Genomic DNA, 14,627 nt, shown 5'->3' with positions numbered 1-14,627 from the left:
TCATGCTCTAAATTAATATTTTTGGCACAGATTTTGCAATTGTACAGACAGTACTTCCTCATTCAGTGCCACTTGAGCCAGAGATTTATATTTTAACCCTAAGAGAACCGTGATTGAGTTACCTAACAGACAGACACACACAGACACGTTCCTATTTGTGTCCCTACAAATTCTATCTCTCCTTTCTTTCTCTGGTTTCCTAAATTCCACAAGATCTTACATGGTTTGATTTTAAGGTGATGCTCTTTAGCTTAACAGCAAGAACAAAAATTACATTTGGATAGCGCCTTTCACATGCGGGAGGACGTCCCGAGGCGCTGGGCAGTCAGTGTTTCGGACTCGAGCTGGTGGTCGGAATCGGGGAGGGTGGAGGGCAGTGAGGGGGGGAAGGAGGGTGAACGATGGCACGGTCGAAGCGGAGGGCACTCGCGCACAGAAACACATGCATTCAAACCAGGTACACACGCACGCATGCGCACGTGAAGGGGACACAGGCATCAACAGCAACAACAATTGTATTTATACAGCGCCCTTCGCAAGGGGCAGAGTCTCCGAGCGCTTGCGCACACACGCGCGCCGAGGCAAAGTTTGCGGTTTGGATTGCTACTCAGGAGCCGAAGGCACTGCCCTCCTGCCAGGTTTGGTGCCGTGGTTTCCTGTAAACCTTGGCAGAGCCTGTACTGACGGGAAGCTCACTGGGCTGAGAGTTCAGGGCAGGAGAGAGAAAAAAAAATGGGTAACATAATCCCTTCCCACACTGACTCACTCCGCAGTTGCTCCACTGGGAGCTTTCAGGGTCCCTCCCTGATTCCTCCCCCACTCCCGCTCCCACCCCCCACTCTCCTTCATCTCTGCATTGGCAGTTTTCTGTTTGCTCATCACAGGGTCGAGGGGGGAGGTGCGTGCGTGTGTGTGTGTGTGTGTGTGTGTGTGTGGTGGGGGGTGGGGGGGGGTGGTTTCAAGCTTCGTTCATTGTGGCCCCAGGACAGCATTAATCAGATCTCGTGGCATTCCAGAACATTCCTTGCGCTGCGAGGATATTTGGAAATAGCAGCTTAAGCTTCCTGCCCAATTCTCATTTCCTCTCCCTCTCCCCTCCCCGCCCCCACCTCCCCTCTCCCTCTGGTAGCCACGAGATAAAGGAGCTGATGACAACAAAAGAAACTTCCAGAACAAAAACACATCGACCGCACTCAAGCGCATAATATTCCGGGCAAAGTTACCACATAATTGAAGGGTAGACGTTTCCTGCGTTGATGAATGTGGGTGTGTGCGCGGGGGGGGTGGAGGCGGGGGTTGGCGGGGGGTAGCTGTTAGAGAGGAATTGTGATTCAGTCTGGCTCAGTCGGTAGCGCTCTCGCCTCTGACGTTTATGGGTTCAAGCCCCAACGTTGGGGGCCTTGAGCTCCCAGTCTAAGGTAATGCTCCACCTCGTCACACTGTGCCGTCCTTTGGACGAGACATCAAACCCAAGGTCGAGTCTGCTTGTTCGGGTGGGATGTCACAAATCCTATGTCGCTATCCGAAAAGAGAAGGGAGCTTCTCCCGGTGTCCTGGTCAGCAGTACTGCAGAGAGGAATAAAATGAGCGTTCACTTCATGGCCGTGCGTGGGACATTGCTGTGCGCAAAATGCCTGCCGGGCGAGCCCTACGGAGTACACAGCCACTGCACTTTGCAATTAACTTTAAGACGTCATGACCAGGCGCTGTATTAAATGCAAGGATACTTATTGACATTACAGCTGCCATATTGCTTTGTGGACCTGGAACGCTGCCCAAAACAAATAGCTTTTTGTCTCTCTCAAAAGTGTCTGTTGTTGCTCCATCTGAATTTGCTTATTAGCAAATGGGGGTCTGGCTGTGTGTGTGTGTGGGAGGGGTGGGGGAAGGGGGTTGGTGGTGTAGGGGTGGCCGGGGGAACCTGTGGATCCTGTTTCACTCCAAACATCTGGAAATTCAGGCTGAGTATAATATCTTTTAAGGCAAACAAGCCCAAGCTGAGAACATATGGACTGTGGGGTGGGGGTAGGGGGGTGGGGTGGGGGGAGGGGTGGGAGTAGTGGCATGTGGTGTTTTATTTATCACCGGTTACACTGCATTTCCCCCTTAAAGAGACAGATTGCAAGCTCAGCGCAACAACCAAGAATCCGGGGACCTGAAATATCTCACGTTCTCGGTCTTAGGAACATTGTGCTGACGTCTGGAACAACACAGTACACCCCCACTAATGCACTGGAGCGACAGCGTAGACTATATATGTTCCAAGTCTCGATGTGGGGGTCTGACTCAGGGGCGAGGCAGAATTGTTCATTGATTGTTGTTAACAATAATAATGTGATCATTCAATCCACGACGGCCTGTGGGACGCTGCTGTGCGCAATTGGCTGCCGCGTTTCGCCCACCAAACATACGGTCAATTCACTTGATAGTATATTCCCGCGAAGCACTTTGAGACATCTCAAAGACATGATAAGGCTCTATACCAAATGTGAGGATTATTATTATTTATTATTATTGAGCCAAGCCGCCGCATTATTTATTACAATGGAAGGTTTTTGCTCTGACACGTTCACCTGCTTCTGAGTTTGTGTTTTCCAGTTAAACGTCTGATTTTTTTTCACTCTTCGGGCGTGACTCTCACTGAGGTGTGTTCCCACAGGTTCCTGGCAGTTGTGCAATATCGCACTCCATTGAGCAATTTTCATCGTGGGAAACTCTGTCCCACCTAATAGTTGAGCAACAAGAACTCCCACTTTTCATTCGGGATCAGAGTCGCTAAACACAGGCAATAATAATAATAATCCTTGCATTTGATATAGCACCTCATCCCGTCTTCGAGACGTCTCAAAGCGCTTCACAGGATACACCGTGAAGTGAATTGGCTGTATATTTTGTGGGCGAAACGCGACAGCCAATTGCGCACGGCAACGTCCCACAAACAGTCGTGGATTGAGTGACCATTTTTTAAATGAAAACATTTTTTGGAAGGGATTATTACCCCCAGAAAAGCGATCTGCCAATCGACTAACAACCGGGCTCCTACTTACTGCTGGGTAAACAGGGTACGGTTTGGGGTGAAATCCACCAATTTGCCGTGGTTCTGCACAGTTCTTGAATTTTAAACCCGAAATGATGCTACGGGTAGAATTTCAGAGAGGGGTGAAATCTGCCGTGAAGGGTTTGACGTGTTATCCTTCAACTCCAGAGGCCACTTCACTCCCTTTAATACCAGGAAATAACTATTCCTGAGTCTGTGCTTGTTCTGAAAGGCTTCCTCTGGCAGATCATGTTACCATTTCTTTGATGATGATGATAAGATCGGCTTCTTTAAAGGGGGTCTGTTTCGCAGATGAGAAAACACAAGCTCTCCCCCCAGGGGTCTGGCTCTTCAGAGCGTAGTTGGCTGTAAAGCTTTGCTCCACTGTCTATGCAGAGATATTAAATTGCATTAAACCCTATGAATGGTTGGAAAGGAAAAAGCCTCCAAGACCGAGGAGGAGAAGAGAGAAAACAAACCACAGGAAACTCAAGTGACGGAGATGCTCACGTAAATATTTATTTCAAAACAGCTTGCACGCAGTTTAAACAGCGACCTGCGATGTAAACTCTGACCTGTCAGTCTCGCAAATTACAGGCAGTGGGGATTTATGGTGGGACCGAGAGGGAGGCAGATCCTAGCCTATTGAGAGGCATGTTGTCGGCTCCAGTGTGATGACATCTGCTCGAGCTCCAGTCTCCTGCTTCCCCCCCCCCCCCCCCCAGCTCAGACCTCCAATGTGTCTCTTAACTCTGTCCCCCACTCCCACCCTAACACCATCAGCGTCTGAGCCTTATTATAATAATAATCTTTGTATTTGATACAGAGCCTTATCACGTCGTCCAGACGACTCAAAGCGCTTCACGGAACACATTTCACCCACAAAATATACAGTCAATTCACTTTACAGTATGTTCTGTGAAGCGCTTTGAGACGACTCGACGACGTGATAAGGGGCTATGTCTCCCCCCCCCCCCCACCTTCTCTATCTATCTTTATAAACGGCCTAAAAAAAAACTACCTTTTCAACCATTAATTAAGCCTCCATGACCAGTGTCCAGCACTGTCTCTGTACAGCGTTCCAAGCTGTTACACTCTGTGACGTCTCTCAGGCGTGAGCGAGGAGTTCAGTGGGCTCAGTGGGCTTGTTGTTGTTGTAGTTCTCAGTGCTGTGAGCGCCCAGGATTCTATCCACCTTTACGTCCCGGTGGCATTTCGTCCGCCCCAGAGAGTCGTACCGTCTCTCCCTCTGAGATCGGCTGCAATCGCTTCCTGACAACGACGGTGTGAGAATTGGTGATGGTTCCGATTGTTTGTCTTGGAACATTCCTCCCTTGAACTTTAGCCTCTAGTTCCCTTATCGTTCTTTCTGTTGATGGCACTAACAACACGGTTGCAGAAACTTGACGCTTCGCTCCCTCCCTTCCCTTCCCTCCCCCCCCCCCCACCCCCCTCAGTACTGTCAACAATTGTCAGTTTGCACAGTTTAGAGCTTGACTGGCCTCTCGGGACATTCCACAGTTCCCAGAGTCTGGGCTGAATCCAAGCCAGGAACCTCGTTGTAACTTTCCCGGCTTTGCTTGCAGCTATAAACCCTGAAAAACAAACCGACGTAATGACAGATTTGATTGCGAGTCAGTGCAATTTCCCTTTCGTACACCACAGGGTCTGTGAGCAGCCCAGTGTTATTTGGCCAACCGGGTGTCTGACACATGCGGAAACCCATCACCGTTGCTGAAGAGTCTACAAACCCAACTGAGAATTCCGTGCGTCCCCCCTACACATGGAAATCCCAGAGAGAGAGATCGTTGGAATGGAATGCGCTCTCTCTCTCACACTATTCTAATTCCGGAAATTACAGGGTGTCCAAAAAGTTATGATACCATTATAATGTCTAATAAATCTTAAAGAAATGATGATATATATATATATTACATAGGGTTTGATAATAAGAGTAGCATCGTGACTTTTTGGTCACCCTGTACTAGGCTTTTTGGGAGGGAAAGGGATTCCTGTACTCGAGGGATATATCAGAGTGTACATGAGTGTGTGGGGGGAGGTTGAGTAACTGTACTGTGAGCTCACGTGGGGCTTCAAACCCGCAAACTTATGACAAACCTCGGGGACGAGGGGGCTACGACTAAGCCAGGCTGCGCAAGGCCGTTTCAATCCAGGTTTTGGGAACCCCGAGCCCTCAAGAACCTTAGTGTAAAAAGGTGCTGGAGCAGGTGGCACACAGTGACGGAGCATTGAGGCAAGTCGTGCTATAGTAGTGTGTGGTGTAGAGGGATCAGTGTGTATCTGACGGCAGAGATAGAGCAGTGATATCGTATACTCACACGATAGGCGTGAGGCTGATCAGGGAAATAGCTGCAGCCAGGAGCAGGGAGAAACCACTGTACCACTCCAGTGTGGCGGGGTAGATATTGTTGAACACGACGGTGGCAATCACATCTGTCAGAGCCATAATTGACTGGAGCCAGGCAAAGATCGATCCTGAGAGCAAAGGTGACAGAGTCAGACACAGCCCGTGAAGCAGAAAGAGTCAGCACACCCAAACAACAACAAATTACATTTATAGGGCTCCTTTCATGTCGGATGGACGCCCAAAGGCGACAATGGCTCTGGCACTGAGACTGAGAGCCTGAGATGCTTTTAGTTAACGGAGAGTCTGGGATTACAATTCCCGTCAAGCCACAGAAACTCTGCTCCGGAGGTAGATTCTAATGGGATCTCCCTACTGCCCTCCCCGCCCTCTACCGCTCCTGATCCCAACACCCAGCTCGGTCCAAATCCCTGACTGTCCAGTGCATTAGGAGGGGAAGGGATTCCTGTACTCGAAGAATATATGAGTCAGATGAGTGTGTGGGGGGAGGTTGAGCAACTGTACTGTCAGCTCACGTGGGGCTTCAAACCCGCAAACTTATGACAAACCTCAGGGGCGAGAGGGCTACGACTGAGCCAGGCTGCGCAAGGCCGTTGCAATCCCGTTCTCCCGACATGAAACTATTCAAATGTAATTTGTGGTTGTTGTTGCGTTCTACAAAGATCAAATCAATGGACCAAAGGACCTTCTTCATCCTAACCAATCTTGTGGTCTTGTGTGAAGTTCCCCATTTGTGTGCAGCAAGTTCCCTATTAAGGAATCCTTTTAAGAAACACCTTAAATGAGACTCCATCGAAACTCTTGTGAGCTGTCTAGCCCAGGCCTCAGGGCAAACCTAAGTGTGAGTCAGCGTGGGCACCATCGCTTCTCCTGAGAGGTGAAAGGTTTCTGAGACCCACTACGGAAACACTGCGCTGTACCCTTAGAGTACACTTACCGTAGCTCCCTTTGTCCATTTCCTTAGACAGCTGAGCTCTGATGGTGGGCAGCGGAATGCACGAGAACATCATCAAAGAGCGAGCTGCGAAAAGAAAGATTCACAGCATCAGCCGGGCAGGGTGACACGGGCAGGAGGAAACCACACACAGAGCGAGAGAGAGAGAGAGAGAGAGAGAGAGAAGCCAGAGCAAGATCAAAGGCATTTAACTCCAGCATCTGGGATTTCATACACTGTGCTACTGGGAGCCAACGGAGACTGGTGAGGATGGGGGTGATGGGTGCACGGAGCCTGGTGTGGGAGACAATACGAGAGTTGCAAACTAAAAATAGAAGTCGCTGGGAACGCTCAGCATGTTCTGACGAAAGGTCATCGGCCTGAAACATTAACTCGCTTTCCTCTCTCCGTAGATGCTGCCTGGACCTGCTGAGTGTTCCCAGCGACTTCTGTTTTTACTTCAGAATCCCAGCAGCGGCAGCATTTTGCCTCTTGTTTTATGTGTTGCAAACTGTTGGATGGGTTGTAGCTCAGGGAAGGGTGGAGCTGGTGAGGCCAGCGAGGTGAGAAATGGAGAAGGCTAATCTCGAGGTGAAGAAGGCTTAGATAAAGATGGTGGGGTGGGGGTGCGGGGAGATAGGGCATAAGTGGGCACTGTTCCGGCTCTCCATTGAAGATCTGTCACTTGTGTGAGTTAATGGAACTGTCAGCACTTGTGAAACGACAGTGAAGCCTCGTGCAAGCTGTCAACTACAAGAGAGGCCGAGTAAGAGGAGAAAACAGTTAACAAATAAGGAACAGACCATGATTGTAATGTCACTGGCTCCTTCTGTGCGGTCACATTCATATCCATAATAATATTAATAATAATCCTTGCATTTGATTCAGTGCCTTATCACATTGTTGAGACGTCTCAAAGCTCTTCACGGGATATACTGTAAAGTGAATTGACTGTGTATTTTGTGGGCAAAGTTACTATTATTATTAAATGATTACATTGAGGTGTAATAAGGGGGGTGTCAGTTTGGCTCTGTCGCTATCACTGTTGTGAGCCCACAGTGTAGGGTGAAGCTCCAGTTCGGTACAGGATTGTGAGAAGTGTCAATCTTCAGATGAGACGAAAACTAGGTCCTGAATACCTGGTGGGTGTTAAACATCCCATGACACTATTCAAGAACCATCCATGACACACTATTGTGAATCCAGCCTGGCTCAGTTGAGGAGTACAATCTGTGAGGAGTGAGGGTGGGGGGGGGGGGGGAGGGGTGAAGAGCGGACGTGGGGGTGTACGATTAGAGTCCAAGGGGAAGAGCATGGAATTTCCGAGCAGGAAGCAGTGACGTCAGTCCCTGCAATATCAACAACAACAGCATCGGAGGAGCTGAAAACAAGATCTTGTATTTTTTGAAGCACTTTATCACAGAGGAACTCGTCAAAGCCCTACAACGACTGCGGCATGTATTGAGTAGTTTTGTAGACAAACACGACAGCCAAGTTTGCGCTCAGCGATATCCCACGAGAGGCCGTGAAGTGACTGAGCGGGTTTATCGGGAGAATCGTTTGGCGGAGAGACACCGACCGGGATAAACTCCCTTCTCCTTTCAGATCAAATCTTTCATCTTCAATGGCACGAACTTCTGACCCAGAATGTAAAAGATTCTTCCTCTTCGACCGCGCCTAGGGTCACCTCCCCCTTCCCCCCCGGCTCGGCGATACGCTCCGCCACTGTCAAGCGGCTCTGGGACGCTGCCCTGTGTGACCGGCACTGTGTGAATGCAAGTTGTTGTTGTTATTGCGGTCGGACTGCGAGCACAGGTCCTAATGCAGGTCTTGTCTTGAAGGCACAATCTTCTGACCCAGAGGACAGGATGTTGCGTGGATGAACCAAGCTGGGGTTCAGGTCGAAATTGGGATCTGGTAATTGTCTTGGGTTTTTTTTTTATTAAACTGCAGTGATGGCAACAACAGAATATTGTGACATCAATCCACAGGGTTTTCTTTAGAAAAGATAACCATGGGAACAGCCCTTCCTTCCACTGCCTGCATTGACTGACTGACTGAAAGGATGAGTTGATAATTACAATGCTGGGCAATTAGATAAACGTTGTTGGAGGAACAGAGCCAGAGCAAGTTCAGTCATTGACTGTTTGAGACACTGCTGATGTTTACCAGCCTGCAGAAATTTACAGAGCCATATCCCAGCTCCCATTTCAACAGCAACAACAACTACGACTGTTTGTGGGACACTGCTGTGCGCAATTGGCTGCCGCGTTCGCCCACAAATATACAGTCAATTCACTTTACAGTGTGTTCTGTGAAGCGCTTTGGGACGTCCTCCCGACGTGAAAAGCGCTATATCAAATGCAAGGATTATTATTATTATTATTATTATTATAACTTGCACTTACATAGCGCCTCTCACACAGGGTGGTATCCCAGAGCGCAGACCACATTGTCCCTCATTGAGGTCTTGTTCCCCTCTCCTATGCTCCACCACCAAACCAACACTGTTCACCCACACGACACAGCTTCCAATTTCAGAGCAACATGGCTGCTGTACAGCAGAAAGGCGTTCTCAAAGCGCTTCACAGAATCTACCGTAAAGTGAATGGACTGTGTATTTTGGGGGTGGTGGGGGCGGGGGGGGGGGCGAAACGGGTAAAAGCTACTCACCAACAAAGTATAATGGGGTCCGCGTCACGAAAGCCATCGTGGTGAACCCGATGGTGTTCGAAATGATGCCCATCAGCACCAGCGAGGTGTCACTCATCCACCGGGAGAAGATCAGCACCCCCAGGAAGCTGGTCAGGAACAGCACGTAGGACGCTGCCTTGCCGTAGCCCACCCACACAGAGTCCCAGCTCAGAGGAGGTTTCAGGACGAAGAGCGAGACGACATTGGCGCCACCGGTCACGCTGAAGTCATACAGGATGTAGCAGATGAAGAGGAGGATGACCTCGGTGCTGTATTTGCTGCGGCCGGTCATTGGCCTCTCTGCGGGAGCCGGGCTGGTGGGCGGCACGGCTGGGTATCTGAGGATGGTGGCGGAGTACAGCAGGCTGATCGTGTAGAGGGACAGGCAGATGATGATCAGCAGGAGCCCGTCTTGGTTTTGCACCTTCAGGAGGAAGAAATGCCCGGACACGATGCTGCCCAGCAGCCCGGCCATCCCGGACGTGACCGACAGCATGTTCAGCCTCAGGCTGCGCTTCTCCGTCCCCGACCTGAGAGCAGCGATGGCGTTGATTCCGCTCCAGTAGGCCGGGAATCCTCCCGTCAATCCGTTGATGATGGCAGAGCCGTACATCACGCTGACCGGGAGCTGAAAGACTTCGGTGAAGAGGAGCAAGCTCCTACCCAGGAGATACCCGACCAACGGCACCACCACCAGGATCTTCTGACCTCGCCGGTCGGCCAACTTACCCAAGGGCACCGTGGACAACAAGGGGGCCAGAGAGTAGATCATGTTGTAGATCATGTAGAACCTGGCCGCTTCCTTCTGGGTCTCATCACTGTTGCCATGCGAGGTCTCGTTCAGACGACCGTACACCACCATCAGCATCGCCGTGTCAAACAGAGAGTTGGCCACATTGGTGACCACCACCACAGGTTCCACGCAGGACAGCAAGGTCTCCATGTCACAGCAGGCTGGACTGGTTTGGCTTAGTCCGATCCCCTCGATTATACAGGGCAGAGCAGCTGGAGCTCTACTGTACACTGACGGAAAGCAGACTCTGAGCTGAAACTCAACCAAAGCCACACACACAGAGTTCTGAACTGGAGCCCAGATATTACTGTATATTCACACACACACTCGCGATTCTGTGCTGAATCTCAGCTATATATACTGTCTCACTCGCGCGCGCACACACACACACACACACACACACACACTCGGGATTTTGTGCTAGACACCTGCTGATCACACACTGAAGCCCAACCTTTTTAAAGCTTCCCACCTCCGCAGCCCACTCTCTTTAAGTCCCCCGAGTAAACACAGGAAACTCCTCAACGCTGCCCCTGAGGCAGCCGTATTAAGTTTCATGAATGAGGAACTACTCTGGTATGAAACTTTGAGGTTAGGTTGAAGAAACTTGCATCAGACAAACGGCATGGCTCGAGGGTTATCTGGAGGTATTTCAACTTCCATGGCACTGGTGTAAAGGAACGCGTTATATTTTCAAACTATATCACTGCTAATGATTAACTTTCTCCGCTCAACAACTCTTTAAGATCACGACTGTTTCTTAGGACAGGACACACCACACCGTGCATGCACCCTTACACACCGAGGTCCCGTCTGCCTGTTCAGGCGGCCGTTAAAGGTCCCGAGGCGCTGTCCCAAGAGAGGACGGAAGTCTCTCCCGGGGTCCTGGCCCACAATCCCCCAGATCGAGCCCCACATCAAGCCCTCACTCTAATGCAGTGATGGGGGAGTGCGCAGCAATGTCGCAGGCGCCGACCTTCTGATGAGATGTTAAGTGGCGTTCCCGCCTGCCTGCTAAAGAAGGGAGTCTCTCCCGGTTTCCTGGCCAACAATCCCCCACCAAACAAAAAAATGACGTTTCATTTCATGGCTGTTTGTGGGACATTGCTGTGCGCAAATGAGCTGCCAAGTTTGCTCGCAAATACATAGTCACTATACTCCACGATAAATCCTGTGAAGCGCTTTGAGACGTTCCAATGTGATAAGGCGCTATATAGGAGCATCAATTGACTAATAATAATACTAATAATCCTTGCCTTCTAGACATCTCAAAGCGCTTCACAGAATATACTGTGAAGTGAATTGACTGTATAGTTTGTGGTCGAATTGAAGCTCTGTGAGTTCAGATCAGGTTGTTTGTGTTGGCATTTCCCACTGAATGAATCCTAGTTCATTACTGCGAGCGGTTTTATAGCTCATCACACAGTCAGAGACATGACAGCACAGGAAAAGACCATTTTACCCATTGAACCAATGTTAGTGTTACTCATCCACTGAGTTTCTGGGGAAAAAGCTTGGGATTGCTTAATACTGGGTGAACTTTGTCTAAATTTACACAAGGATCACTTTAAGGATTACTTCAATTTCAGATGAATGTTCTCAATTAAGCAATTACCTCTCCTCACTGCACTGCTAACCTCAATCTTATAGTTTATTAGTAACCTTAGTACTAGTTTATTACTAATCTCAGTTTTAGAGTTTATTACTAACCTTAGTACTAGTTTATTATAATAATAACAATCCTTGCATTTGATTCAGCGCCTTATCACGTCTTCGAGACGTCTCAAAACCCTTCACAGAATATACTGGAAAGTGCATTGACTGGCAGCCACGCAGCAGTGTCCCACACAACAGTCGTGAATTGAAGTGACCAAAATATTATTTTTTTTGGTGGGGGGTGGGGGGAAGGGATGATTATCCCTGGAAAACAATCCGCCAATCGGCTAACAACCGGATTCCGATTTAGTGCTAAGTAAACAGAGGTTTGTGGAGTAAGGAAACTTGCCTAACATTTCGCCCTGCTCAGGAATTGAACCTAGATCCTTTCACTTGCAAGTCCAACCACTAAGCTGCAGGACTCCACTATGGTTTATTATTAACGTCAATAATAGCTTATTACTAAGCTCAGTGTTCGGTTTATAACTAGCCTCAGAGCTCGTTTATTCCTAATCTGGATGTGGGTTTATTATGAGCTAAAGGGTTTCCATCCAGAGAGGGACTCAGTGTTGGTTTCTGCTTCACAAAAGTTATTGCAAAGTTTCACTTGAAGACAGAGACTCGGGTGGGGAATAAAGAGGATCTCGTTCTGCAGGAGCTGAGCAGCTGAGACAGAATCATAGTGAAAGGATTTTGTAGCACAGAAATCAGTCATTCAGCTCAGCTTGCCTGCTGCGTGCTGGTCGTCTGACAAAGTTTCAGATGCACGTTTCACCCACAGAATATACAGTCAAGTTTCTCTACAGCATATTCTGTAAATGATAATCATCATCGTCATTCCATTTGATGTAGCATCGTATCGCATTGTTGAGACGTCTCAAAGCGCCTCACAGGATATACCGTAAAGTGAATTGACTGCAAATTTCGTAGGCGAAACACGGCAGCCAATTGCTTTGTGAAGTGTTTCGAGGCGTCTCAACATATGAACCCGGCCGTTAGCTGATCGGCGGATCGCTTTCCAGGGGTAATAACCCCTCCAATCCACAACTGTTTGTGGGACATTGCTGCCGGGTTTCGCCCCCAAAATACAGAATCAATCAATCCAGTTTACTCGAGTTTATTATATTCCGTGAAGCCCTTTGAGACGTCTCAACGACGTGATAAGGCGCTATACTAAATGCAAGCATTACGATTATTGTACCCTTGAATTTTTCCCAAACTCTTTCATGATTTTCCCTTTTCAAATATTTCTCTATTTCCCCCGTTTCAAAAAGTTACTGCGAAGTCTGGTTCAACAACACTTTTAGCCCCGAGCAATCCATGTCGTAATAACCCTTCCGTGTGAGTAAGAAAATTCTCTGAACCTCTCCTGCTGTTTTCCTTGATAACGATCTTAAATGAATGCCCTCTGGTGACTGACTCATCAACCGTTGGAAATCACTTCCACTTATTTTTCTTCCTCTTAGAATAATTTTGACCACGTTTAGCTTTGAGGTGGGGGGAGCGGGAGGGGGTTAAGGTCTAATGTTCTCTGTTTTAATGAAAACAAACCTACCTTAGTTAGTCTCTGCTCAAAATCAATTTCCTTTCTCCCTGGCATCATCCTAGAGATTCTCCTCTCTACCCTCTCCATGGCCTTGACATCCTTCGAGTGCCCAAAGGGGTATTAATATTAATATTATCAGCACTTCTGATACACTGCATGAAGGGCATTCTAATAAGTAGCCATCCTCACCTTTGACATAGTGTCTTGCATGGCAGGAAGACATTTCACTGGATTTGCTGTAAAGTGCAGTGACCGTGTGTTTTGTGGGCAAAATTCATCAACCAATTTACACCCGGCAACGCCCACAAACAGCCATGAAGTCAATGACCGGTTCTAATTTTTTTAATATAAATACCAGTCGTCGTTGATGATGACTGTTGCATCTGATACGGCGCCTTTCATGTCAGGAGGACATCTGAAAGCGCTTCGCAACATTTCATGTAATGCAATATGTAGTGACTGTGTATTTGTAACTCTATCCTCACCAGGATCCACTGGCCACCACCGATTGGCTTCGAGGTTTTAAGGACTTATTGGATCTCCGACCAGTGTCTATCCACGTCCGTCAGCTATCCTGTTTGCGTCCTTGGCTCTTTCCTGACTCCAAAGTGTGGGCTCTCTCTGCCACTACAATTACAATACTTCAATTTATACAGCACATCTTGGAGGGTTTACAGTGAATACTTTTTTTTTAAAATAGTGAATAATATTTTATCAAATGCAAGGATTATTATTATTTTGACCTGCTGCCAGGAGGTTGTGCTACAACACGCCCAGAGCTTATCCTCTGCCCATTTATCCACTTGTTACTCTCCTTGGGTGGGTGGTGGGGGGGGTTAGAGATGTCAGAATCGAGTCAGCCCTCTGTGGTGGTTTTGGTAGAAATGTAGAATCAGGAGTAGTTCCATTCAGCCCCGCGAGACTGTCCCTCCATTCTATACTGTCAATGGATGATCTGTACATCAAGTTCAATTACCCGCCCTCGATACCAACAAATATTAGTCCGGTTTCCTGAGCCGGGCGGGTCCGCAGTATTCCAGGGCACTCATTGCTGATGGCAGCACAGCTCAGCCTGGTTCATGGGCAGGACCTGGAAGGGCAGACCAGTCACTGGGGGCAGGGAGTCTTCCCACTCAGCTCCTGTTAACCCTACAAGCCCCAGCCCCAGCGGGTCGGGTGTTCCTAGCTGGACAAGCAGCGGGAAAGCTGGCCGGACAGTTACCCCCGCTCCCCTGCGGACACCTGGGCACTCCTCCCTGCTTCTCAGTGTTTGCTACGTAAATGCAAATTGTTGTTGGTGTCTGACGTGGTGCTGATCCTCCCAGCGCGGAGGCTGATTACTGCGACACCTCGTGGGCAATTCGAGCATTACATCCTGGCCTGAGCTCCTCCGCCCTATGCAAAGACAGTAGCAGCAGAAGTGGTTGCAACGAGACATTTGAACGCGAAATGCAAGAGCAGCTACAGCGCCCGGGGATCAGCAGAGGGCAGCAGAAACTTATACACAGTCAGACACCAACAGCTAGTCAGCCATCAATAGAAACCCACACTCAGATACTTCTGTGCACGTACACAAACACA

At 48.8% G+C, this 14,627-nt stretch overlaps 1 protein-coding gene across 1 annotated transcript; it reads right to left on the bottom strand.

Annotated features, from left to right (window-relative positions):
- Nucleotides 1–4,013: 4,013 nt before the first annotated feature.
- LOC103183496 (thymic stromal cotransporter homolog) lies at nt 4,014–10,452 on the bottom strand. Its single transcript, XM_007901012.2, has 4 exons — nt 9,031–10,452; nt 6,361–6,444; nt 5,377–5,533; nt 4,014–4,632 (listed from the first exon to the last, which is right to left on the bottom strand). Exons 1-4 carry the CDS (start codon nt 9,992–9,994, stop codon nt 4,524–4,526), a joined length of 1,314 nt encoding a protein of 437 aa, XP_007899203.1. The 5' UTR covers nt 9,995–10,452; the 3' UTR covers nt 4,014–4,523.
- Between the last annotated feature and the right edge of the window lie 4,175 nt (nt 10,453–14,627).

This window comes from Callorhinchus milii, unplaced genomic scaffold (assembly GCF_018977255.1).
Source record: "Callorhinchus milii isolate IMCB2004 unplaced genomic scaffold, IMCB_Cmil_1.0 Scaffold21, whole genome shotgun sequence".
Lineage (NCBI taxonomy): Eukaryota > Metazoa > Chordata > Chondrichthyes > Chimaeriformes > Callorhinchidae > Callorhinchus > Callorhinchus milii.
Note: the sequence above shows the minus strand (reverse complement) of the source record. Positions and strands in the feature narration are given on the sequence as shown.

Coding starts and splice junctions, on each gene's coding strand:
- LOC103183496 (XM_007901012.2), bottom strand. CDS start 9,994: ATGGAGACCTTGCTGTCCTGCGTGGAACCTGTGGTGGTGGTCACCAAT. Junction 6,445..9,030: donor GACCCCATTATACTTTGTTG/GTGAGTAGCTTT, acceptor TTCTTTTCGCAG/CTCGCTCTTTGATGATGTTC. Junction 5,534..6,360: donor AATGGACAAAGGGAGCTACG/GTAAGTGTACTC, acceptor CTTTGCTCTCAG/GATCGATCTTTGCCTGGCTC.